This window comes from Lolium rigidum, chromosome 6 (assembly GCF_022539505.1).
Source record: "Lolium rigidum isolate FL_2022 chromosome 6, APGP_CSIRO_Lrig_0.1, whole genome shotgun sequence".
NCBI lineage: Eukaryota > Viridiplantae > Streptophyta > Magnoliopsida > Poales > Poaceae > Lolium > Lolium rigidum.
The window spans coordinates 98757483-98784841 of record NC_061513.1 but is presented as its reverse complement, the minus strand read 5'-3'; the positions used below and the strand labels follow the sequence as shown (position 1 = coordinate 98784841).

Genomic DNA, 27359 nt, shown 5'->3' with positions numbered 1-27359 from the left:
TCCCCTCGACGGAAGCGCTAGCTGAAGGAATGGTGGTGGCGGGCGGCCGATCTCACATTCTCATTCCCTCTGACCGGCGCGCCCCACCGAGGCGCGCGGTGGGTACGGGGAAGATGAAAATGTGCCAGGATTTTCTCCGCGTGATGCGATGATTGACTAGCAGAAGTAGAGTAGTACAGCTCAGGCGCGAAGGAGAAAGTGAGAATCAGATCGTGTACTTGGCAGGCTGAGTGGATTTCAAGACTAAATTAGGTGCGCTTCGTGCTGCTGCTGCTACAGATCGGTGGGCATTGCGTTGCGTGGTTAGCGGCGCAACGACGCGGAAAGTGGCCCGTCCGTCGGCAATAGTATAGTGGCGGCGAGCCTGGGTTTGTGTGACCGGAGGTAGACGAAGCTGGAATGGGCACATGGGGTTGGAGGGAAAACGGGAGGTGGTGGCGCGCGGCAGCCAGCGGCGAATAATAATTCGTTCGGGAAACGCATCTATCCGCTGTTCGCCGCGGCAGCTAGCGGTGGCCGTCATGCTCGTTCACGCGTGAAGGACAGGGGCGGCGGCCGGACCGCCGCGACACGGGCGCGGCAGTGAGCTGTGCTCGTTCCCGTGTCGTTAACCACCGTCTCTCTTATGGTGCTCGGCCGACATGGATTCGACATGGACAGTCCGAGACCCGCTGGACTTGGAGTGGATAAACCAGAGCCGGTTGACGCGGAACCCAGGGTGGACGGCAGTAGGCAGTAGGAATCTGCCGCCACTGTGATCAGCAAAAGGGCTTTGGAGACGCTGTGATGATGGCGAGCGGTAGTACACTGCAGCGTCGGAGGCTCCCGAAAAGAATAACATGCTGACTGCCGCATGATTGCACCGCACACACACGCAGAACAGAAAGCAGAGATTGCTTGGGGGAAAGCGCTCACGTTTACGCGCGCATTGTTCTTTATAGGCTTCCATCTTTTCTAGCGCACTGTCTGCCTCTCTCTCACTCACGTTGAGCTCTTCTGTCTACAGCGCCCAACGAACCTCATGTCATGTGGGTGGGTGCGTGTGTCGTTGAGAGATGAAATGATGTGGCCTACGTGCGTGCAGGCCCTATGCGAAGTTTGGTGCAGGTAGCGACGTGTCGACATACCAGCATGCTCTTCAGCGTCGCCGTGTGTGGCATGATATAAGCTCAACTGAACTAGTTCTACGCGCTGACCGGCGGATCTCGGATGCCATCAAACAGTGAATCAGTATGCCCTCCGTACAGTATGCCATCAAACTATATATCCTGATCAATGTCAATCCCTGTGGGTAGACAGGAGCCTGGTCTTGTAATGATCTTTTGAATCAATATATTTAGGTGGGGAGTTTTTCCCCGGTGAAAGTTTCAAAAAAAAAAAAAGCGGGTCCATGTCGGTTCAATTTGCATATTTCATCAAGTATAACTACAAAATGACTAAAAATAATTAGAATATACAAAATAAAGCTACAATTTCACAAGATAGTATGTACCATTAAGTTGTATCAATTTGGTAAGTCGAAACTGTCGAGGAAACGTAGCATAACCTTCTTGTCATCATTTTTTGCAAATATCTCTTTGTCAACATAGCTTGTTCATTATCCTATAACATTGAAATTGAAATTAATCTTCAGCAATCTCTTACACACTACCAGTCACTAGACCTAGTCACTAGAAAATAAAACTGACATTTGAAGTAAAAGGGGAAATCAAGGGGGAGACTGGTATAGGATCTCTACTTTGGGTGAGATCCTAGGATCTACACATAAAAATCATATTTAAAAATTGTGAAAAAATTTGAAACTTCTATACAACATACCTATGGGTTGTTTCTACAAGTCCAAGAAATTTTTGCTTCAAATTCGACCTACAATTAGAGAAACAAAAAAGACAAATTTTACAATGAATAGTGTCAGTTTTGGGTGAATACTATTCACACCCAAATTTATCCTTGTTGGTTCTCTAAGTGTAGGTCGAATTTGAAGCTGCAAATTCTTGCTCTCCATATGTAACATAGATGTGTATTGTCAATTTTTTTTAGAATATTTGAACATGTCTTGCCTTTTCAAAAATAAATGATCTCATAGATCCTATATAATGGTAGATCGTACCCAAGTCATGCCCGGGAAATCAACCTGCTGATGTTGTTGTTGGTGTGCCCTCTTTCTCAAGCCTTTTGCATATTTTTCTTGCTGAGCTAGAGCCAGTGCCGATGCTTCTTCCTCCTCCACTTGAATCCACTCAGCTTCCTCGTTGGCGTCCATTGGAGTAGGGAGGGCAGACACACGGAGTGGTGGGGCAAACGGGCAAGACCTGGCGGTTGGCGGGATGGAGCGCTGCCTGCAGCCTAGCGTGGCGGCAGACAGAAGGGGTGGGGCGTTGACTAGCGGGAGAGGAGGCGTGGCGTGGTGGCGTCCAGGAGGCGTGGGGAGGGGGAGGCAGAGCGAGTCGGCGAGGGATTTGGGGGCGGGGTCTCTCAGGGATGCACGACTCGATCACTCGGGGCACGACTCGATCGGGGCCTGTTTTCTTTTTGCCTCGAACTGAGCCGGTTCGGTCGACCATCCTCGACCCCCTACTGGCTCCGCATGTGCCTCCGTACCCTAGGTGTTGGGTGGCTTGTATCAAACACTATCAGTATGCAAAAGGACTATCACCAAATTGGATATACATTGCATCTAGGGAGATGCGTTTGAGACCCATATGCCGAGAATAACCCGGCCTATGAGATCGGAGATCGCGTGAATTAGGACCTAGGAAAACAAACCAAAGCAACTAAGTTAAGAGAAACTTTTAGTAGTCCCACTCTGATGCAGATGCAACTCTCTCATAGCTATAGTAAGTCATGTTGAGATGTGCGCTCTTACTGAGCAAACAGGATGTCCTACAAGGCAATCTGAAGGAACACACATATATGAGCAACACTGATGGTAAACAGTGTGGGAGATTTGCGTGAATGTCTAGCAAGTTCATGAAAGACTGGGGAGTATGATTTGTAAGCTTCACCCGAGGAAGGCCTATGGAGCCTAGTACAATACCGACATTGAGTGAAACTTGCTGCACAAGACTAGCAATACAAGACCTACTGACGTGGGCATAACCCTTCGGGTACTCGACATTGCCATACCTTGGTGCAAACTATGAAGCTGGACCAGCACAAGGACTCGACGAGCTGGACCTGCACGCGCCTCAACTTGTACTACAAGGAAAGAAGACTTCAACACGAATCCTACTAGGACTCTTGTAAATCCTAGCTTGGCTGATATATAAAGCCAGGCAGGGGCACCCCTTAGGGGACATATTCAGAAACATAGATCATAGAGACGACACGTCTAGACATCGCAACCCGCGAACTAGAACTAGACTAGATACAACTACTCCGCCTATGGCGGCCCCCTGTACCCATATTTTCATATACTGGATTGCTAGCAGGACATAGCGATCCTCCACCGTGGGGACGTGAACCTGGGTACGTCGTGTACCGCCTCGCTCCCGGAACCTTCGTCGTCGCCTTTCTCTAAAACCCAAGCCCCTCATGGTGGGCATTCCCGAGGAACCGCCTCGTCAATTGGCGCCGTCTGTGGGAATCGCGGCGACTGGATTTTGTCATCCGGGCGGGATCCATCTTCATCAACAGCATTCGGATCGCATATGGTCCGCGCGCTTCGAAGCCCTCGGATCCGTCATCATCAGCAAACGGCGGCTTCGTCATCATCTGGAATAAGAAATCTGCGCTGCATCTGGCGTACTCGTCTTCTTCAAAGCAATCAATATCGTTATCACCAGGGGGCGGCTTCGTCGCGACAATCGGTTCATCAGGGTTTGTGTCCTGTCAAGACGAAGTGCTCGCTGCCCGTGCAGGGCACCGTGCTCCTGGTGTCGGGTGGTCCTTTACCTCAATCGATAAAAGCAGCAGCAAGTCAAGCAAAAGAACAACCACAGGCGTGCAGGAAAATCCATGTCACGTCGATAAAGTAAAGTGGGCCTGAAGATGTCTTCATGCAAGGCTGCAGTCTTAGATCGATCTACAGGATGCATAGCAATGCCCAGCCGACGTTTCGATGTCCAGCTACGTACAGATGAGCCACCCTACGTCATTGTAGACCACGCAGCAGCACACGCCAAGCAGGTCAGGCTACACGATGAAGTGCATGTTGGCCAGGCAAGGCCATCTTGCGCGCATACACGCTCAAATTTCATGTGGAGCCTCTACTTGATGCGGTTTTGCAAGAAGAAAACGGAGAGAAACAAATCGGCCAATAAGTCAAATTCATCTGACACACGCGGGAAGCAATTTTGAAGAACAAAATAGGAAGCCGGGGCCTTATACAATATCAGATAGCCGCGTCTCGTCATCAGGACCAGATCGGAACAAGTTTCGACTGCTTCACCACGCACAGTCGCCACGCTCGGGAGCTCGCTTGTTGTATCGTGGACTTGATATATTTGGGAGCTCGTCCATCGACTGCTCTGCTCGGCTGACCGCACCCACCGTCACGCACTCGTCATACTAGGAGCTCGTCTGTCGTGAGCACGACATTGTGGATTGGATATATTCGGATGCTCACCCGCCGCGGATCAACCATGTCAACCGCATCCTCTTCATCGGTCACGTCAGCTAGGCACCGCGTGGACTTTCTTGGACGGCGCAACTATTTCGGCTGCGCCTGCCGCATGGACTATCTCTGTCCGCGGAATTATTTCGGCTGCGCCTGCCGCATGGACTATCTCTGTCCGTGAAATTATTTTGGCTGCACCCGCCACGTGGATTATCTTTGGTGGCGTTTCAGCTGCCCCCGCCACATCAACTATTTCTGGACGGATGATTACTTCGGGCCATCACCCGATAAAATCATCGGCTCCTCTGGGCCATCATCCAAATCATCGGCTCCTCTGGACCATCATCCAAATCATCGGCTCCTCTGAACCGTCATCCAAATCATCGGCTCCTCTGGGTCATCATCCAAATCAACGGCTCCTCTGGGCCATCATCCAAATCATCGGCTCCTCTGGACCATCATCCAAATCATCGGCTCCTCTGGGCCATCATCCAAATCATCGGCTCCTCTGGACCATCATCCAAATCATCGGCTCCTCTGGGTCATCATCCAAATCATCGGCTCCTCCGAGACGCCTGCGGTATTTGACTTAGCATTTTTTACACCATATACATAACTATTTCATATTTATCTACAGGCTCGGGGGCTACTCCCATCGGGAGCGCTAGTCGCGCACCCGATAAAAAAAATTGAAGCCTCGTCGACAATGAAGAATAAACCCGAAGACATCAATATCAAGATCTTCGAGTAGTACAACTTGAGTCTATGCGTGGCTGCAACCACCCGCCCATAGACTCGGGGGATACTCCCATCGGGAGCGCTTCGCGCACCGGAAAAAAAGAAACTTCGACTCTGCATCAAGCACAAGATTCAAGACTCAGTAGAAGATCAAGACATTTGGACGATGGCAACTTTAGTCCCTGCCCGAAGCTTCACTTCGGCCAGACACTCGGGGGCTACTGACGTGGGCATAACCCTTCGAGTACTCGACATTGCCATACCCGGTGCAAACTATGAAGCTGGACCAGCACAAGGACTCGACGAGCTGGACCTGCACGCGCCTCAACTTGGACTACAAGGAAAGAATACTCCAACACAAATCCTACTAGGACTCTTGTAAATCCTAGCTTGGCTGATATATAAAGCCAGGCAGGGGCACCCCTTAGGGGACATATTCAGAAACATAGATCATAGAGACGACACGCCTAGACATCGCAACCCGCGAACTAGAACTAGACTAGATACAACTACTCCGCCTATGGTGGCCCCCTGTACCCATATTTTCATATACTGGATTGCTAGCAGGACGTAGCGATCCTCCACAATGGGGACGTGAACCTGGGTACGTCGTGTACCGCCTCGCTCCCGGAACCTCCGTCGTCGCCTTTCTCTAAAACCCAAGCCCCTCATGGTGGGCATTGCCGAGGAACCGCCTCGTCACCTACTCAACTGTTTAGTTGTAGTCAAGCGTAGCTCCTTATCTAAGTGGAAGTTTAACTTAACAGTCTCCACTAAAGTGTATGTATATTAATTGGTGATTGCAACTAATGTGCCACATGATGTGCCTTTGAGATCTGGTAGGGGATTTGTCGGATGTAGATGGGCGGAAAGCAGCCCATATAGCCTACAATTTTTGAAATCTCAAGACCCATCACGTGAGGGCTTGGAGATAACTTTGGGGACTAAAGTTTAGTCCCACATTGCTAGTTGCGAGGGAGTCGGAGTTGTTTATAAGGGTTGCTATTCTAGTCCTTGTAAGTTAGTGCGAAGAGAATGAGTCATCGCGCACTCTGTAACTAAAAGTGCATGGAGCCCCCATGTGTGATTTTGGTAATTGATGACAATCCCTTATGGACTAATGTTTGCATCGAGTTATATTTGTAGGAGTTTTCCATAGGGGCAATGCTTGAACCATACGTTGGCTTCAAGGTTGCAATAAGGAGAAATTGATGAATAATATCAAGTGTCAAGTATGTCTTGAAGATGAAGATGAATATGAAGTGAGCCCTCAAGTTTAACTTCAAGACATCAATATGATGAAGAATGAAGAAATGAAGTGCAAGTTCAAGATGAACCATCTCGAAGAGATCATTTACTTGAAGGTGATCATGGATATGTGAAGATGCGCCGAATAAGAAGCTCTCCCATGGTGGATTATGGGGGAGCAATCCACAAGATTTCTTCATGCAAGCACTATCAAGAAAGGCGTTCCATCTAGGTACGGTCAAGATCGTCATCATCGAGCTCAAGAGGAACGCGCAAGGTTAAGGTTTGTTGTTGATAGGGTTTCTTTCTTATCGGTCTCATGTTGTAGTTGGAGATCGATTATAGTTTAGTTGACGTACTATCAAGAGGGCTCTCGAGTGAGTAACTCGATCATATCCTTCGGAGAGCTCAAAACTTTGCATCCTTGCATCATCTTTCTTGGTTGTTATTTAGATCTTATCCATGTGATTTTTTTGTGCTTATTCTCATGACAAGCTCTAATTTATCGAGAATGGTTTTTGGACGGGAAACTTGTTGCATTTTTTAGGTTAGAGGTTTTACCGGTTTGTCTTTTATAGATATGTCAAACCTTTTATCATTTGTTTCTATCCTCCCTTGTTGGACTATGATGGTTCCCTGCATTATCTTGTAGATCTCGTTACTAGCTTCGAAACGAGCCCAAGATCATCAAAATCAGTGTCCGGATGCTCAAATTATGGTCTTTCTCGTTTTGATGTTGCTGCTAGTTTCCCCCAGGCCGGATATTTGCAAAATATCCGGGACCTGAAAAACAGCTAAGGACTAAGTGGCCGAGCCCCAAGTATACCCTCCGGATATTTGGCCGGAGATTTTGCTTGGCACCGGATAATCCGGGGGGGGGGGGGTGTGGATATTCCGGCCCTTACTTAAGCCAGATTATCCGACCCATGGTATTCCCCAATGGCTCGATTTTCTGGGGGGGTATAAATACCCCCCCCCCCCCTTCTTACTCCTTCGGCGGTAGCTTCTCTCACACTCTCTCTCCTCCATTGTTGACCTTGAGAAGCTTGCTCTATCTCTTAATCCCTCCATGATTCTTTCCCCCATTTGAGAAAAAAAAGAGAGGAGGTCTTGATCTACATTTCTACCAATCGAATCCCTCTCTTGGTGAATGGAATCCTCTAGATCTTGATCTTAGAGTTCTATGTGAATTTCCTTTGTTCTTCCTCTCTTCTTCCTCCACAAGCTTTTGTAGCTTTGGTGAAATTTGAGAGTGAAGGATTTGTCATTGTATTTGGTGCATCGGTTTGAGTTCTCCATGGTGATTCGTGGTGGTGAAAACAAGAAGGTTGTTACTCTTGGGTTCTTGGAACCCTAGACGGATTCTAGACCTTTGTGGTGATTTGTTGGGAGCCTCCAATTAAGTTGTGGATGTGTTTCCCAATCTTTGTGTAAGACTCGGTTTCCGCCTCGAAGGAAATCCCTTAGTGGAACAGTGACCTAGGCCTTTGTGCAAGGGTCACCGGAGAATAAGGTGAGGCGCCTTCATGGCGCTCGGTCTATGGTGTGACTACCGCATCTTTGGGTGAGCCCTTTGTGGCGTTGGTGTGCATCGAGCAACCACACCTCAACGTGAGGCCTCTTGTGACGTTCTAGAGCACTAAGCCACCGCACCTCTCCAACGGAGATAATCAATCGCAAGAGTGTGAACTTCAATCATCGTCTCCCGCGTGCCTCGGTTATCTCTATACCCCGAGCATTTTACTTATGCACTTTATTTTGTGATAGCCATCGTGCTTGAAGTTATATATTAGCATAAGTTGTTGGTGCACATTGATGAACCTTAGTATATAGGCTTTGGACTTGACAAAGTAAACGCTAGTTTATTCCGCATTTGTTAAGCCGATCTCGTAAAAGTTTTAAACCGCCTATTCACCACCCTCTAGGCGACATCCATTTCCTTTCAGTAACATCCCAACTTTGTTTAATAAATAAAGGAGCGATCATGTGCATTTCATGCATCTAGTTTGCATTTGAGCAAAATTTGCATCAAACCATAATATGCAAATTCTTATCTATTTTTAATTGCTTCAAAATCTCTCAAGTTTTTACAAGATAAGCATCATGGTTTTGTTGTTATTCAATGAGCCCATGTGTGCTTTGAAATATCTCTGAAAAGTTTGAGTTTTCAAACCATATTCAAATAGATTCAAATTTGGATTTGATTTGGGAAATAAAAACCAGAAAAAAGGAAAAGAGAGAGAGCTCTCTTCTCTCTCCCCTGGGCTCAGCCCACTTTCCCCTCTCTTTCTCCTCTCCCTGGCCGAAGCCCAACTCGGCCCAACCAGCAGCCCATTGGCCTAACATTTCCCGCAGGGTTTTTTTCGCAAAAGCGTCTTCGTCCCCGCGCCTCCAAGCTACTAGCTGGCAGCCTCACCGACCACCCGATGCCCCAACCGCGTGGAGATCCTCCACCACCGCCCAGGGACCCTAGGTCTCCCAGGTCCCCTCTCTCTCGCTCCCGCACCGGAGAACCCTAACCCTCGCAGAAGCCGACCACCCCTGCCAAACTCTTCACCGGCGAGCCCCCTCCATCCTCGCCGTCACCACCATCGCCACCAGGGTCAGACCCTCTTCCTCTCCATGCCCTCGCCCTGCCCGATTACGCCCTGTAGCGCCACCGTGACGAGGCACCTGCCTCGGCCGTCGCTCGGCCTTGCCGGTGGCCACTCTCCGACCACCATTTGGCAGCGGCGCCGCTAGCAAATGGCCGGCCACGTCGCGCTGCCCGTTTTCCCCCTCGCGCGTGCCCTCTTGCGGTCAAAATCGCCGAAGCCGAGCTCGCCTGTGAGCTTATGGCTGTGCTGACGTCAGCATGATGGCATAACTCTATGTTCTGTAATTATTTCTGTAATTCATTTTTTATTTAGGAAAATAGTATGACATGTGGGACCCTCTGTCAGATATTTGATAATTTCTTAATTATTTAGAAAATAATAAAGTTGTGACGAGTGGGCCATATCTGTCAAAGTTTTAATAATTTATGGAAATTTCAGAAAATGTTTTAAAATGAATTAAACTTTGGAAATTTATTTTAAATCAGAAAAATACAAATAATATATGAAAATGTTCAAAAAAACAAATCCTAACTATTTATCCATGTGTCATACATGCTTGAACCAACTAAAATTCAAATCTTAGCGGAACCCTAATTGACCCCTCTCATATTTTGGGTTCGATGCAGATTCCCCTTTAATTTCAGTTGATGCACCTAGGGTTGTTCCAACCCCTTTAATTGTATGTGCATTGCATTGTGCCATGTCTTGATTGTGCCCTTCCCTTCCGGTATTTGGTTCTTCTCGATAGGGACCGAACGCGAGCCGGCGATCAACGACGCCGAAGAGCATCACTCGAACAACGAGGGACAAGGCAAGCCCTAACCTTGTTCATATATGGTTTTGAAATGTTTTTACTTCTGGTTCTTACATATTGCATACGCTCCAAATATGTTTATCGGCAGTTATAGTTATCCTATGTGTGCATATTCCATCCTTGTAGCCTAAAGTTCCTGATCCACCGCTCCAACCAAAACTAGGTTTGAGCTTGTACGCATCGCTAGAGCCGTATGAGATATGCTTAGCCATGCTTAGTTGCTGCTGATCCATCCGGTTGATGAATCAGAGCTACGAATGAACCTAGTATGACATGATAACGTGGTATGATCAGTAAAGATAATAATCATGTTTAAAGGCTTGGATGGGCCACCACATGGGGATGTGGTGATTTGAGTCGTTTTCACGATACTAGGACCTGATTTCTCGCCATCGGAACCAAGACTGAGCGTACAGACATACGAGGCCTATGGGAACCCCTTAGCCCGAACTTGCCTAGCTTACCCATGAGTCACTTGGTTTGCGAGTTCCATTTGCCATACGCATGGGGAAAAGGTGGAAAATGTTTTCAAAGATGCATCATACAGGGCGTGGCCGGGGCATTAAACTGGATCCTATGCGCACAATAACCGGGACCGCCTGGAAGAATGGCTACCTACGATGACGGAGTTCTCCAGTTAGGTTGACTCATGGAATAGGCGAAGTAAGGGAAATGTTTTGGTCGACCACCCTCTGCCGGCACACCAAGGAAGTGTGTTAACCTAGTGGCATTAAGAGTCGGTCGGCGCGTGTGAGTAAAGTTGTACACCCCTGCAGGGTTAAATATTTTCGAAAAGTCGTGTCCACGGTTACAAACAACTTGGTGATGGATTTTGTGATCATAGATAACTTGGACATAATCGTAAAACTTGGTATCAAGTGTATGAATAAGGATCCCTTCTTAGGGTATGAGGGGGTGATCCTAGTTGATAGGTTCAGCAAATGATTAAGATTCGGTGGATTCAACATGATGATATAGAGCTAGATTTGTTATCACTCTCTTATCCCTTTTGAAAATGGCCTGAATAGACGAGCTTCTTCTCCCTCTTGTTTACAAAGAAAAACTGGCTTTACGCAAAATAAGCTCCATATAAAGCCTCGCATACCCGCTTTGCTAACAGGTTGTACTAAGTCTTGCTGAGTCCCTGTACTCAGTTTTGCATACTTTGTTTAAGACGATGCCCCTCGGTGATTTCTACCTTGACGTCGACGAGTAGTTTGGAGTTCCCAGGCGGCAGCCCGAGACTTATGGGCTGGGACGTCGCCTTATGTTATGGCCTCTTAGGCCGTTTGCAGTTTTGTTATGTAGAATAACATAATTTTCTTTCTGTTGCTTGTTGTAATGCGGTCAGTGACGACTGCGTGTAATAATTTGGATCTTAACTCTGTTAAGAGTTGTAATATATTTTCTTTCGGTCGTAAAGTCACTGTTCTGTTACCGATTCTTACACTGTAGGCCCTAGAGATCTAGGTTAGATTTATGCCAGATGTGAATCTGGGTTTGTCTAGCCCCGACCTCCAGGGCTCCCGACACACTCCTCCTCCTCAGCCCCCCACCCCCGCGCCTCACCTCGCCAAGCATCGCACACACGTGCGTCGTGTTTCGTGACTCGAGTTCTAGTTCGAAATCAGTTTTGTGGAAGCCTAATTTTTTTGCTTGGTGCACCAACTGAGAAGGGTACGTGTCAGCGTGCGTGTGCATGCTTGCCGCGTGTATGTGACTTTCTACTCATGGCGGTTGGAACGCATCTAGAGTTCTCCACTCACCCCCCTCTCTCTTGCCATGTTTCTTTTGTTATGTCGCCCTCTAGTCTTCCCTATCGCGGCGACTAAGTGAACGGCCGTACAGGAGAGCAGGTTTCCGAAACCCCGCTCGTCGACATCCTGCACCGAGAGGCGGATGATAAGGTTTTTCAGAGCTTCTCGGCGCGACTGCTCGATGATGCTCGTCTTCTTCCGCGTTGTCCTTATTTTTCTTCGACGGATCTGACCTCTCTGACAACAACATGGGCGACATCAACAACGTCCATGGTGTGATATGTATGCTCTTCATCTCAAATATTGCAGCACTACTTGTTCCATATTCAGGTATGTCCCATGTGTTCAGTCTGATGTGTATGGTTAAATATGCTAGTGCAACTTTGGTATTGCTTTTGGTAATTAAATACAATCGGAATTTGCGTAATAAATATCCATACAAGTAACTTCTACTCGTTTAATCCTTTAATTTCTATAATGAAATTAAGTACTTGGGAGACTATACACATGGCTTGACCCTATTATCAAAAATTGGATATAATCCTTGTCTCTTCTAAGTGTGGAGTTTGGCTTTCCCCTAGCTCAAATAACGTGGGAACAGTGATATTCTGGATCATGGATCATGTTCTTTTATGGTTATCTTGCGCCTCCTCAAGAGTTCCTCAGTGGATCGAGGATTTCTTTTTTGGTGGGAAGGATAGAGGAGAACACTGCTCCAACTAGTGTAGCATCTGCAAGGTGCAGATTATGAACTTCGGGATACATCACCGTCTTCGTGTGCCTTGGTTACTTCCCAACAACCCGAGCTTCTTTACTTTGTGATAACTTCCATGCTTGATATTCTATAACCTTGCTGCTTATATTCCTTAGTATAGGTTGTTGGTGCACATAAGCAAACCCTAGTTTATAGATTTTGTGCTTGACAAGTAAAACTGTAATTTAATTCTGACCACTTATTCATGCCCCTCCCACTCTAGGAGGTATCCTTGATCTTTCAGAAGTGCAAAACAATACCCATTATGGCACGACAAAAAAACACAGTGCATGCAGTGGCGTAGAATGGTTCAAAATGTTGGTATGACCAAGGTAAAAGACATAGTATTGTAGATGGGAAACTACCCCCCCCCCCCCCCCCACACACACACACATATAGGAATGTAATGTATATGTGTCATGTGTGCTCCTCCCTTCTCCACCTCCTGCCCGTCCAGGACACGCTGAATGAGCCGAGAGCCGAGCGGAGGTAAGACATGTGCCTCTATATTATAAATCAATCAATCTATTTTCCCTTTAATCAAAATCAGTCTATCCAATCATTTAGCTGCTTGCTACAGACCATCCAGCCCAACTATTTAGAAATTCCAAGCACATCCAATACAACTACTTAGAAGCTTAACCTGCGTCTACTAAAGAAAAAAAGCTTAACCTGCATGTGCCATTTTTCTTCGATGGGGGTAAGTAGTGGTACTAGCGGCAACGACTTGGTCTTGATTGGTTGGACCCGATATCTAGGATGAAAACCTAGCCCCAGCCATCTCATGATGGACATGGCGACAACATCAGCGCGAATGGTTTTCCCTATTTCTTAATCGTGTTGCAACTAAATAGGTGATTTTGGCATAGCTGCTCTTTTAGATGGTGGTAGGTGTTTATTTCATTGAATAATTTTGTGGTTCTTCCCTTGTTGTCTATTCCATGTACCAGTAGATGTCTTTGGTGCTCCAAAATTCAGCAACGGAAACGCACGGCGGCATCATATGGGATCATATTGCCATGTCCAATGCGGGCTCGATGGCAGATCGCGCTGGCGGACCATCATGTGCGCGTAGAACTCCATGTTACTGTTCATGCATCATTTTTTTTAAAGAAAAAGCCCAAAAGGTTGCTACTATATGTAAGCATAGCCACGTGTGTTAAGACGAAAAGGAAAAGGTTAGGAGTGTCCTTCAAGTCTTAAAGTTGCAGAGAACCAACCTGAAGTTAGGAGGTTAGGAGGGTGGTTGTATCCCAGCCAGTGGTGGAGCTGCACTCGGTGCTACCGGTGTCGTAGCACCGTCCCAGCAGCTACATTACAACGAGTTATTCCTCGGTTTTAAGGTTACAAACATGAAATGTCTAGCTAATTAGCACCACTAAGCCTGTATTACCACCACACTTGATTGTTTCTAGCTCCGTCACTGCCCCCATCCCACCAGAATTTAAACCTCAGGTTTGACATATATATGTCTTATAAAGGCGGAATATTCATTCATTGGGAGGCGACGTTCCCGTCGACAGCGAAACGCCTGTGGTTTCGGAGGTATATATACATTCATAGGGGTAAGTGTATGCACTTATATGTGTGAGCGTCTGCGTTTGTACTGTGTTTTTTTTAAAAATATTTAAAGGTGCATGTACGAGTAGTAGCTTTGCGTTGCCTCCAACAGAAAATTGAAATGGACGCTCGATTGGGTGTTCGTGAAGGTGGCGGGATACATACCAAGCTTCGCGGTGTGGCGCACTTCGTCTACGCGGGATTTATTCAGGGTTCAGCAAAGAAAGTGCCAAAATTTCTAGGACTGCGACATTTCGTGCCAAGTGTTTTGCAGGTAAACAGTCAACCTGCGCCTGTGCACAGTATGATTGGGGTAAACATTGACTAGCATTACGGATGACTTGAAATATTATTCATACCTTTGGTATTCGTGGTGGGTTCCAGAAGTAACCATAGATCAACGCAGTTTCAAGCAGAAAGGGAGCAATGGCTATGAGTGTACAAAGTACAAAAGTGTATAAACGCACACAACAGTACAACACATTGGCCAGCAATGACATGATTTCGTTTTCTGCCATCAACAAATGGGTCTTGCTGGAATGTAAAAGAAATAACACAGACCAAGGATCCAGATTCCATAACCAGAAGAAAATTGCAGTCGTGCTTCCTAAGCAGCCAGAGACATTTTGACTGAAAGTGAAAGCACGTCTCACTGAACAGATGACCGCAAAAAAGATAAAACCATATGATACTGGATTGATATTGCAACCGGATTAGTCACCTTGCCTATATGACGATTCAACAAGGCACATAATATCACAAAACGAGCATCGAACGAAGCGCATATTTCCATGCTGTATGTGAGTAGGAAGAACGCCAGCATTTCGTTCAACACTTCAAAATATAATAAATTACAAAAAGGTAAGGTATTGTCTGTACTAAATTTTTATCCATGTGCAATGGCCCCACGAGTCACGAGAAAAACAAAAACCCTATGTACTTCCAATGTACGCTATCATTTGACCAGAAAAAAACTTCAGTGGGACGTCAAACTACTTCATATTTGTCAGTGACCAGTCGAACCCGCTGGGAATATTTTGAGCTACCTTCCCCCAATGGAAGGACGGCAATAACCTGAAACCAGAATTTGCAGAAAATCACAAGAATTATAAATTTGAAGTGGAGGAACATCAAATTTGGACAGTTGAATTAACTCAACCAAAGCAGAATGGCACGGGAGACTATGTTTCTGGAATTATGGGGTACAGTGACATCAGATAAACAGTAAGAAATACTCTGTATCAGAAAGGCCATCATAAAATGCGGTGCAGCGTAGAAACATATATAAACTTTATCTGGTTAAAGCGCTGCTCCAGTGAAATGACATGGCAAACCGGTTTTAGAAAAGCGTATTTCTCTACAAAGGGTGGAGATAAAAAAAAATTGAAACATGGCTCAATTTTTTTTATTGCAAATCAGAGTAGATCAAGAAGTTGTAAAAGCCAGTAGGAGGGCCATCTTACTGTTTGATATAGTTCACCGGCTAACATCATACTATTCTGTGAACAGGAAGTCCCACAGTAAACCACCGTTGTTCCCAATCAATTTTCAACCAAGTCCAATGCTAGTAAAATGATGTAATACAGCAGGACATCCATGCGAATTCCACACTAGTTTCGAAGGCACTAGAACAAACAAAGGGTAAAGCAAGTATGCATATATCACTGAGAAGTATAATAAAACAAACCTTCAAACTACTGAATGTATTTAATGCAGAAAATCCAACAGAGATTGGGAAAAATGTTGATGGATCGGCTGCAGGAACAGAAAACTCCATGGAACCACTGCAAATGGAGAAAAATGACAAGTGTTACTAACGCTGTCAAACAAACTGGAGGATATAAATTTTGCAAAAAAAAACGGAGGATATAGAAGTAACACTGCATTGAGAAAACGTATACTGTATGTACCTTCGGTTGGATTGATCAATAAGAATAACAGACCATTCCAGAACTGACTTTCTCGGGTCATACCTGGATGCAAAAAAAATAGATAAATCGACAAAGTATAACTGATGAATGCAGGTAAAGATGAAATAGATGGTTGATCAGGGGAAACTTGCGTCCAGTAAAAACCGTTTACATATAAAGTAATAAATGATAAAGAATAACCGGGCTGGTGGCCAGGAGAAACTACGATCCAAGAAAATTATTTTTCTATTAAGAAATGAATTTAATTGTAACACTTTGTTTCTAAAGTTGCTTAGCTTATTAGGCTACAGATAAAATGGAACATCTAGCCATTTAAAATAAATACTTGATGCTAAATATACATCAAATTACTACTCCCTCCAATTGACTATATACTGTCCTCAGTCTACTGCGTGAATCAAGAGCATAGTAATTGCCATATTTCCACTCCATAACCTCACAAACTAGAAAAGAAGTTAAGAGGGTTGCTGTAACATGTCAATACAGTAGAACTGAAATTTATCATTAAATTTCTCACAATTTTAGCGTTCCTTGGTCTGTGCACATGGTGCGCTGCTCAACGAAACATCATATATAGTTTTGTTATTCTCTTGCAGGTGTACTGTGTAAAACCTACAGCTATTAGCATTACTCTGGCTGTACAGGCCAGTCTTACACATCCATGTTAGCATGGTATTTAGGACAAGATGAGGGAATCAGAACATTACTTCCATTCTCCATCTATATGTTTAACACTCGGAGCCTCCCTGAGTTCAGGCAGAGGGATAGAGATGACAACATTCTGCAAATCGAACATCTCCGAAGCTTCATAATCAATGTTAACATTGGTTGTATTTCCATGCACGGAAGGCCAGCAATTGACTACAAGTGGCAAAACCAGGTTACACAAGTCCAAAGTGGCAAGCTATGAGAACAAGAAAAACTGCAGTATACCTGTCAATGGCAGAAAAGATTCACCCAACCCCTCGATTCTCCACCTCACCAGATGTGTTTCATTTTGACCACTGGGGAAAGGCCGGTTTGGATCTGTTGCCCCAACAATTTGCTGACCGTTGAACAGCTCTCTGTTAATATTAGGGTGCGTCTTGAAGGTAAGTCCAGGCACATCTTGTTTCTCAATCTGTACCAAATGCATATAAAATTAGTACCTTCAAATTTAAATTTTAAGTCATTTCCGAAGTGCTGCTAACCAAAAACGCAGTGTTTGCAGGCAAGCAATTCCTAAACATGTTGCTATAGTAGCACTATAGCCAGGGATACTAAACAAAGTTGCAACCAATTTTTCTGATGCTAGTGGCTCAAACGAATATTGAGGAACCATTTGAGATGTACAAAAAAAAGTGTGACTATATACTATAAATACACATGAGCAAAAAGCAGTTTGCAGCTTCACATTAAAACTGAATTAACAGACTGCAGCTCAATAGTCTGAATGTTCCAAACAGAAGTCTTTGGATAATGAGAATGATTCAGAATCAAATATAGAGAGGACCTGCAGCTGGAGAAAACCATCAACATCATTAAGAACTTGGAGAGCAAGAGTTCCTTGAATATAAAAATTACTAACTCCACCATCCCTTTTAACAGTGGCATTGAGCTTCTCTTCAATGGTCACTGTGATAGGATCACTTGGTGGAATAGATGATGAAGACCTTGACTGAATTGCGCTTAGTTGAGTATCCTCAAGAATAACTTCTCCTTCAGCTTCCAAAGACTTTATGAACTGATCTGTCTTCTTCTGTTCTTTACTTAACACCATTCCCTTAACTGGCGCTTTTTTCAGAGTATCAGAAGGAGCAGATGGGTGCTCTGTACAAATGTCCATAGGAGTCAAGACAAAATAATAGACACAAGACAAAAGAATAGACACAAGACAAAATATTCAGACATGACTGCATGATCTCTCCTCTAACCACAAGCTTGCTATAAAATAAATACTTTACATATATGAAGTCATGCACGGGGTCCCAGCAATTGAGTGTCAGAATGCAGATTTATTTTCCATCCGGATTTGTCCTCAATCAAAACACATTGAAACTTCCAAACACAAATATGTTACTAATATGCGCAGACCTTTCTGTTTCCACACAACATCCACATGTTCGAGTACATACCTTTCACCTTGTTAGGTAACAGGTCAATATCATGAAATACTGGATCCCTGTTCATGTCATTAAAGTTGTTTGGAGTTCTCTTGGGACCAGATTTTTCATTCTCAGTCTTGTTTCTCTCAATCTGCATGAATTCCAATGAAATGATAGTTATATCCATGTGTCACGGAGGAGGGGGGGGGTAGGAACAAACCTTGATTTTCTCAATCTCAGTTACTTTCCTCCGCATGACCTCGTTAGTATCATTTATCTTGCTTTGCATCACCAGCTTGTGCAGCTTCTCTCCCTGGCTCTCCATTTCGCAATTTTGTATAACTTGTGCAACAGTTATATTTTCCTTGTTTCCAAGAGAAAGGGCTTCATCGAAAGCAAATATAAGTTGAAATGCTGCCTTGCAGACACCCTCTTCATCCAATGAAGGGGAGTATTCAGGTACCTTTACACATGTTCAAGGAAACCATTGCATTGGATTGATTTACATAAAAAGCAAATTATATAACTATACCCTGAGCCCCTGAGCAAGAACAGATGGTAACAATCTACTGATTTGATCACCAAGTTAACTTTTGCTTCAAAACAAAACTGATTATCCAGTTGCAAGCATTTTGTTTTGTTTTTTCGCGATTGATATAACTTTTCATTTCGCAACTGCAACAACCTAGTTTCTGACAATAGAATATATAACACGACTGAAATTTGAAAATAGGATACAAGTTTGGAGAGCAGCCTCAGTGTATCCAGATCTTCAAGAATGTTACTCTGCTTATTTGTGATGAGTAGCAGATATAGCGCTTCAATTGGTTGATAAACATAACGAACATTTTCAGTCTCCACATAAGTATGTTGCTTTCCAGTTCCAACCAGCTTTGGAAATGCTGCAAGCAGGCCCTCGATCCTTATCCGGGACATATCAACAAATTGCCTTGAAGCAAGTACTGCAGTTCAAGTAATAAATAAATAAATAATAAAACCACTTCACGATTGTTAATAAAAACATCACAGGAAAAGAAATGGCACTATCTTTGTTCTTGACATCGTATCAGATGTAGTATAAAACTATTGATGCGAACACGGGCTAAAACATTCATAAATTTATTGAGCAACAGTTAAGCGGAAAGGCCATTTCAGTGCTGTTATTTTGAAGAACTGTATTATCATGTACATAGCATATGACGTCAAATTGAAATATACGCTACAGCTACTAAGATTCTGTTGCATATTTTGTTTTTGCCCGAAAGTTCATAAGGACTCCAGTGACTAGGGACTTTTAGAGAAGCTCACCTTTTCCAGACTTTGATATAATAGAAACCGCGAGAACCACCTGTGTGGCATATAAAAGAAAGTCATTTCTTCTTCTCACTATTATATTGAAAAAATACTACTTAGAATAAACTAATAATAACACATATTCTTTCAGTGTGATGCATATCAAGACTCCTGAATGTCCAGAAGTAAATCAGATTGCAAAATGGAGAATAAAATACTACAAGAGTGCAGGACAACAATTTGAAGCGATCAGTCATACCATTTTCAACGGTTTTGTCAGTCCCAGGAATTACCAAAGCCAAGTTGAGAGTTGCCCTAAAAAGGCCTTCACAAGGTATATAACTGCAAGAGATCGAGAAGCTAATTATTTCAAACACAAACAAGCCATAATTGGAGGTAAGTAATTCATGGGAACTGCAAATGCACAACCATTCATAGTACACACAGGATGGTGAAGAAACAATGTTTTTGCACATATCAAACAGCATACAGCAGAACGAAAATCAGCATATCAAATTATCTTAATGATGATATCCAGATACCACAAGGTGGCCACTATTATTGAAATACAAGAACAAAAGACAAGGAAACAACTGCATGAACATAATCATTATGAAGAATTGTTAATTCAGATATTCTCCCCAATGCCATCTTTTATGAATTTCGAAAGTACAACGTGCAGATAACAGATAGATGCAGTTCAAACTAACGCTATGCCCAACCGCACTCGGTGTGATGAAAATGCAGATTGTGATCTGAGAGAACTTTCACGCTCATACATACCAAACGCCAGGAACAATATGATCAGGTGTGCGTAATCAAACAACTTCAGACACAGATCAAAAAATCGAAGACTGTAAAGCTAAACTAAGTTGGTCATCCAAGTCGAGCATAACGTTAAGAGGATATACAGATCGAGAACCCAAAAATAGTCATATGACAGCAGATAATTGGCCATCCAAATTGCGCGGTACGCTTCACAACTCGTCAGCCCGCACAATCCTCGCACTCCGCGCACGAACCATCAAACGGAACCCAACCGTACGCACGTCGCGGAGAGGCACGAAGAAGCGCTCCTAGCTAGCGAGAGCCGTACGGGGAGCCTTACTAAGATCCGAACTAAATTCCAGCAAACTGCAGCATGCGCAACACCCACGAGGCCACGACCCCTCGCGAGAACCCGAAACCCGCGAGATTCCGCTCGGAAAACTCATGCAGAAAATTAAACACGAACAATGTCGCGCACGAAACGATTACGGACTCGCGGATCTATCTAAGAACGCGGGCGAGAAAGTTGGCGCGCGCTTCGGGGACACGGCTCGTGGGCTGATCACAGCAGATCAGATCATGGCGCGCGCGCCCTAGGAGCGGAGCAAACCCTAGGGGGGCGCGGGGAGAGACGGGGGCGGAGGAGGTTCGGCGAGGAGGGAGGGGAGAGCTGCGCGCGTACCTCAGATCGGCGAGCAATGGAGGGAACCGGAAGGGAAGTGCAGACGACGGAGGGCGGCGAGGAAGGCGAGTTTCGTGAAGTGGTGCCTTCGTACGCCGGCTTCCTCCAGGCTTTGGCGACACGGGGTTACTTGGTTAGTAAGCAGGATTCCTTCTGGGCCAGCTATTGGATAGATACAAGATTTTGGGCCAGGTTATGTCGGTTTCGAAGCTACCAGGCCATGCTGCCTTGATATGGGCTGAACGCTACGGCACGATGAGCGGCATTTCTTATTGCCCGGCCATAAATTTATTGTTTTTTTTCCTTTTTTAGCTTTTCCCCCTGTTTTCTTTGGTCTGTATTCCTCTTTTTTGTTTTTACTTTTCCCTTTTATCACCTTTTTGTAGTACTTTCTTTCTTTTTCCTTTTTGGGTATATATGAATACATTTTTAAGATACACAGACATTAACCTTATGATACATGAGTATTTAATTTTCATTTTATTTATTACTAAATATGTTAATATTTCTCATGTATAGATAAATATTTGTTTAGAAACATATGAACATTTATTTCCATATCATTGACATCTTCTTCAAAATATGTGAAAATGCATTTTCACATTTATGGATGTATATTTATAATGCATGACACATTTTATTTCCAAACCCATGAAAATTCTTCATTTAGTACACTTAATTTATGCTTGTAATCATAAACAGTCTCTAAAGTAATAATAGCATAACCGCACAAGATTGACATTTTTGTATCTCTTAGAAAAGGAAACAAAATTATGAGGCGTGTCAAAACTTTCCGCTGCACTTTTTGAACTGTTGTTGTGCTGTTGGCACTAGAGAAAACCTTTTTGCTTGTCAAAGATGTTATGTTAAGCTCCCGACTAACAAAACACTTGAAGATTTCATAGTGGGTTTTGAGAAATTCTACATAGTTCACGCCTCGTGATTGTAGCCAAACATAAACCTAAGGGTCTCTTTGGTTCGTATGCTTTCTAAAATACACGAATAAGAAAACGTAGATATATGAGATCTCATGTATGTTCAATCTTGTAGAAATTGAAACACATAGGAAAATGCAATAGATGTCGTTCATCGCATCGCAGAGAAAACATAGAATTTTATTGCAAAAATTGTATGTATGTCATAGTTATTGGTGGAATAAAGGAAAATTTCCTTTAGTTTCCACTCAATGGTTTTTTAAAATACATATAAAAGAGCCATGAAAAATTTGTAAAGCCTCTTCAATCTTTTTTTTTTGCGGGTGAACTTCGGGATTTTATTTCGTAGTAATAGAGTTACCCCCCAGTTCTTTCATAATTAGCTAAACTATGGGCAACTCTATTCTGATGTCTAGTAATTTTCATAAAACTAACATCTGGAAGGCCAAGTAAACGCTTCACTTCAGCCAGCAGCTGCCCATAGACCGATCTGTTTGGCATTGGCTCCATACTTGCAGCAACAGCAGAGCCTCTTCAATCTTCTAAGATTACTGGAATAAATTAATAGGTGCAGCCATATACTACGTCCGGTACAAGTGTACTCCTCGGCTATGTCAACTAATTTGGGCTGGTGGGAGTATCGCCAAGCACAAAGAAGGACATCGAGATTGGGTAGGTGATAAAAGAAGTGTACTCCAATTAGTGGTGCCTTAAACGAAACGTTACGGCAGGTGCAAGTGCAAGGCAATGAGTGTTGGAGTACAAGTCAAGTATGACGAACAACCACGGGTGGAAACAAATGCAAAGCGATGGTGATGAGATAAACGTTCATCCTCTGTTCAGTGCACCACGACAGCTACATACAGTGCCATAGTGCGTTCTCGCTACGCGCATGATAGGAAAAGACATACCATTACTCTTGAAAAGGAAACATGCATACCGCAACACTGGAGTAACAGTTAGCAACACAGTAGGGATTTTAGGCATACATGTGCAACAGAAAAACTGAGACTAGCCCAAGTACCAGGCCACTTATATTTTTACAGCAAGACCACCAAGAAGTCAGGAAAATTCAACAACTTACATTTCAAGCATCATAATGTACACTGAAAGCCACGCACGCACTTCATCCCTCCTCTTTTACTCCTCACCAACATCACACACGCAAATAAGCAATCCACAGAGAAAAACCTCTGTCTGTTAACAGTCAAGAGTCGTCTCAAATTATAACCCAAACACAACATACATTTCATAGAGGGCTCAACCTTAAGAGAAAACAATCTAAACTAGAAAATACCAAAACGAAAAACAAGACGATCAAACAGTCATAAGCGATGCGCCTGGTGTCATTTGATCATAGAAGTTCCTTCGATCATATCAGGGAACATGGACGTCTTTCAGGGAGGCAGGATCCACCTTCGGAGGTTCTGAATGACGCCTCTCTCTTTCCATCGGCTTATCAGCAGTAGCAACATTTGGTTTGTCTGTCACTGGGAAGGATAGGCGCTTCTTTATTGACGACTGGACCAGAGATGCTCTTTGAGGTACCTCAAACTTGTCGGCGAATACCATGTGGTACCGGGACTTTGCCCTTGCGGACTTTGTGGACTGCATGTAGCTGGGGAGAGCAGGCGTGCTTGTTAGGCTTGCATCATCCTGGACCGAGGCTCCACCTGTGCTCAGCCTCCTTGGGCGCTCGGAGCGTATGCTTGTGATGCTCCTCAGGTCATCATCCCTGTAGAGCCAGCTATCCCTTGGACTTGATGGTCTGAACTTTCCTGCAGACCAGGGGTCCTTTGATGGGGGTGTTGATGGTGATTGCCGGCTCGGTGGACGGCTTGACTTGCTTGGTGTTGCCGGTCTCTGGATTGAGAGAGCACGGGGTACAAAGGTTCGAGCGGCGCTAGTGCTGAGATTTTTCGTAAGAGCAGAGTCTTTAAGATCCTTGTTTGACACCACTTGGTTATCGCACGGCCTTGCTGACATCCAGCGTTCCATCCAGCTCCAGCCCCAATTAGGATTCCCTTGGTCTGTGAATGTTGGTGTTACAGTTCGGCCAGAATTCTTCCACTGCATGAGGTTCAAAAATTTAGATATATAATGATAAATACAACGACATATGCTGAGCAGAACAGTACAATTACAGTAAGTAAGAACAAGGAGGAAACAATATAAGTACAAGCCATCAAGGGAAACCAAAGAAGTGAACTTGCCTGATGAGAAAATGCATATGCAAGTCCTCTTTCTCGTCTTAGTGCAGCTTCCTGTTTCATCATTAAGCTGGCCTCGATTTGTTCTTTCGATTGATGGCTATGATCCCAGTCTTCATCCATCTGCCAGGTAAATTAGATAGTAGAGCGATATAAGATATCACATGAGAACTATAACTTCTCATATTACTGCAGAAGTTTAAATGCCACTAATCAAAACCATATATGGTATGGAGTATATCTATTCTTTCTTCAATGCAATTGGTATGTTTTTATCATTTAGCACTAATAACTCTTTCTCCTATAAACAGAAAATAGGTAATCCCAAAGAGAGCCTTCTACGATGTCAATCAGATACAAACAAGAAAGAAATATTTTAAGATGAAATTATGCTGAACTGGGCGTCAAACAGTTGGTTAGAGGTGCACACACGGGTCCAACCAGCCACCCACATTCAAGCCCAGTGCTCTGCAGTGGGGGTGCCTCATTCTTGCCTTTCCTTAATTAAAAAGGGCACTTGGGATAGTCTCTGCTGGTCTAGTTTTATGTTCGAGAAAAAGAAAAATAATATTATGAGGTTGCATGGGCTACATAAAAAAGGTGCTCACCTTCATTTTCTCGAGTTCCCTTTGGTGCTTCAACTGGAGCTGTCTTTGAAGAGCCTGTTTTTCCTCCTCCATCTTCACCCTTCTAGAGTAGATTTGGGTTTGAACTCTTGTCATTGTTTGTGTGCAATGCAAGGTGTGGGCTGTTTGGCGTTTGACAGCATTTCCATCAACTAGCGACTTTAGCCTAACTAGTCCTCTTAGTGCCCGCAGTGCTCTCCTTGCCTACAACATTATATTTTCCATATTTAGTAACTAATAAAATTTTCTGTATTAAAAAAAGAGAGTGAGCACTAAAACATACATATATAACCTGCCATGCAAGATGAAATAATGTACACATTTTTTTTTCATTCAGCTGTCATATCAGCATTGACACTCTCAGGTGCAAGAACATCAGAATCATCAGTTGAATATATGATTGAAAATGACCAGCAAAGCACAATCTTGGTGGTATTCCAAAATGCACATCACACTGATACATTAGACAGCAACTCTCTACCAACCAAATCAGGTATCTTAATGGATCTTAACTCATAGCAGGTTGGTATCTTGCGTGCATGCTCTCAAATGCTAATAAAAACTGAAGATAGTGACCCAAACCATTCACAATGTCTGTTTGTTATTGTATTGCTACTGCAAGGACATACATTAATACAGATAGATAACAGCAGCAAGCAATAAACATCCAGCGAGCGTAGTTTCATTACCAGATAACCCCTGAAGGCAGTCTGAATCTTGACAGCAGCGACTTCTTCCTTTGAGCAAACATGCGTTTTTGATGTGGCTGTAGGGACAGCTGTGAGGCGGACGACCTCAGCAGCAGCCTGGGCGGCGACAGCAGCAGCTTCCGCAGCGACAGCGGAGGCAAGGGCAACAGAGTAGGCATGCTTGTTTTGTTCACTCTCCGTTTCGACTGGCTTGATATCCTTGATCTCCTCGGATTGCGGCTGAGGAGGCTGCGTAGGCGGAAGTGGCAGCGGCAGCGGCGACGGAGCTACTGGGGCGACCTCTGACACTGGCAAGGTCGGTGGATCGAAGTGCTTAGACTTGCTGCCAAATGGCCATTTCTTCCTGGATTTCGGCTTGTCGACCTTCTCAGTCTACAGGGTCGCCAAAAGTCAAAATAGTTGAAAGGACAAGCTTTCATGGAAAATGCAAAACTGGAGTAATTTCAGTTGTCAAGTACATGATTTTTATACCTTGGCTTCCTTCCCCTCCGGATCAGAGGAGCTGAAGACTCTCCTGACAGCACTGAACCACTTCCCTTTCTTGCCCATACTTGGTACTCCTTTTCTGCGCCTTCACCTTAAAGTACAAGAACAGATCAGAGCTTCAGTACAATGATGATACAAAAGAAGAAAAAAAAAAGACAGGCAGGCAGGAAAAATCAAAGGCTTTCAACATTAATCATAGCATATGCAGGATCGGCCACAAGGACAGCTGTTCCATCAACACATTTAGAGATCAGAGGTTCTAACACTTGTCGTTCCCAAGCAAGCACCATGTGTAAAACCAATACATTTAGAGATCGGAGATTCTAACACTGCCCGTTCCCAAGCAAGCACCATGTGTAAAATCGGGAAGAAGGAACGTTTTGACACCGAAACGGACAGAAAACCAGCATCTCCGCCACAAATCAGAACAAAATGAGCTACCGAGGGAGGAGCTAACAAGTAGGCAAGCAATTCTGAGGACGGCTTGAGCAGCCTAATTACTAGGGGAAAAAATCAGAAGGAACTGAACTCCAGGATGTAGTGTTAGTTGATTAGCGTCAGAGAGCGAAATTCGCCGCTACGAGGGGTATAATTCTTCGCCATAAAATCACACCGTTTCAGAAAACATGCATCAGTCGGGCAGCGGAAACAGAAACTGAAAGAATCAAGGCGAGCAGCAACCGAAACGGACTGAATTTTTAATCCCCCGCATAAACCCTCGGAGCAGCGCCGCCTCGCCTACCTGAAGCCCGGCGCACTCCTCGCAAGAAATCAACCCAGCCGCGCCCCAGATGAAACCGAAGAAGTCTACTCAGCCGCGCGCGCGCCCGAAATAAAACCAGAGACCAGCTGGAAGAACCAAGCGTGGCCGGGGGCGCGGCGCCCCAGGAAGAGGAAAAGAGATCCGAATTTCACAGCGAGAAAGGCGAGCGAGCTTTCACCCCCAAAGCAAGCAACCGCCGAAAGCCGGCCTACCACACGCACCTTCCTCACCTCACTGAAGGCGGCCTCGGACGCCACCCTCTGCGGGTCAGATCAACCCGAGACCGAGACCCAGACCGGAGGCAGCAGCATTCTAGTAGGCGGAAAGGGGCGGAAAAAATTGGGAAAGGAAGGAGAAGGACGGCAGAGGGGGAATGGGAAGTAGCCCAGACTTTTCTACAAACTTATTTACTTTTCCTCACCTCCGTCGAGAGACGCCGCCGCCCCGCTTTTATCGGCTCACCGCCCCGCCGAGAATTGATTCCCGTCGGCGGGACCCGCCGCTCCCGCGCACGGGGACCACGGCGACCGGGAGGACGAGCGGCCGTTGGCGCCGCGCGGGACCCGCCGGCGGAGCGTACGACGGCGAGCCGTTTCTCTTCTGCTCCCGATCTCTACGTATTCTCTCTCGCGTCTTGACGGCGTCGCGCGCGCGCCCCAGTGCCAGCTGAAAGGCAGTGTCGCTGTCGATTCTTATGGGAGGAGGCGGGTGGGGCCAGCAGCCCGCCGTGCTCCGCCCCGCGGCGCGTGCCATGGACCAGAAACGGCAGAAGCCGGATCAGGCCAGTCCAGTCCAGTCACGTCGCGGCAGGAACGGGCGCGGGAGGGAATACCGGCTGCCGCGCG

General features: G+C 45.0%; 2 protein-coding genes across 3 annotated transcripts; both read right to left on the bottom strand.

The window, feature by feature from the left end:
* Nucleotides 1–15013: 15013 nt before the first annotated feature.
* Nucleotides 15014–19688, bottom strand: LOC124663016 (coatomer subunit delta-3-like). Its single transcript, XM_047200779.1, has 11 exons — nt 19594–19688; nt 19350–19389; nt 18780–19003; nt 18262–18504; nt 18072–18192; nt 17450–17766; nt 16891–17077; nt 16665–16818; nt 15937–15999; nt 15714–15810; nt 15014–15100 (listed from the first exon to the last, which is right to left on the bottom strand). The coding sequence occupies exons 1-11, from the start codon at nt 19594–19596 to the stop codon at nt 15014–15016; spliced, it is 1536 nt and encodes a 511-aa protein (XP_047056735.1). The 5' UTR covers nt 19597–19688.
* Nucleotides 19689–22781: 3093 nt separating this feature from the next.
* Nucleotides 22782–26918, bottom strand: LOC124660459 (protein IQ-DOMAIN 3-like). 2 transcript variants are annotated; one of them, XM_047198273.1, is made up of 6 exons: nt 26736–26918; nt 25737–25842; nt 25245–25637; nt 24538–24759; nt 23933–24052; nt 22782–23789 (listed from the first exon to the last, which is right to left on the bottom strand). In XM_047198273.1, exons 2-6 carry the CDS (start codon nt 25812–25814, stop codon nt 23097–23099), a joined length of 1506 nt encoding a protein of 501 aa, XP_047054229.1. In that variant the 5' UTR covers nt 25815–25842; nt 26736–26918; the 3' UTR covers nt 22782–23096. The 2 variants fall into 2 exon arrangements, with proteins under 2 accessions (XP_047054229.1, XP_047054230.1); XM_047198274.1 differs by having other exon boundaries at nt 26745–26918.
* Nucleotides 26919–27359: the final 441 nt, after the last annotated feature.

What these genes read in the sequence shown, in the direction of transcription:
- LOC124663016 (XM_047200779.1), bottom strand. An exon ending in GTTACCTAACAAGGTGAAAG is followed by an intron (nt 17,767 to 18,071) that starts GTATGTACTCGA and finishes ACATTTGTACAG; the next exon opens with AGCACCCATCTGCTCCTTCT. An exon ending in CATATAGATGGAGAATGGAA is followed by an intron (nt 16,000 to 16,664) that starts GTAATGTTCTGA and finishes TTTTGCATCCAG; the next exon opens with GTATGACCCGAGAAAGTCAG.
- LOC124660459 (XM_047198273.1), bottom strand. Translation starts at nt 25,814, where the DNA reads ATGGGCAAGAAAGGGAAGTGGTTCAGTGCTGTCAGGAGAGTCTTCAGC. An exon ending in CGGAGGGGAAGGAAGCCAAG is followed by an intron (nt 25,638 to 25,736) that starts GTATAAAAATCA and finishes GCGACCCTGTAG; the next exon opens with ACTGAGAAGGTCGACAAGCC. An exon ending in GGGAACTCGAGAAAATGAAG is followed by an intron (nt 24,053 to 24,537) that starts GTGAGCACCTTT and finishes TTTACCTGGCAG; the next exon opens with ATGGATGAAGACTGGGATCA.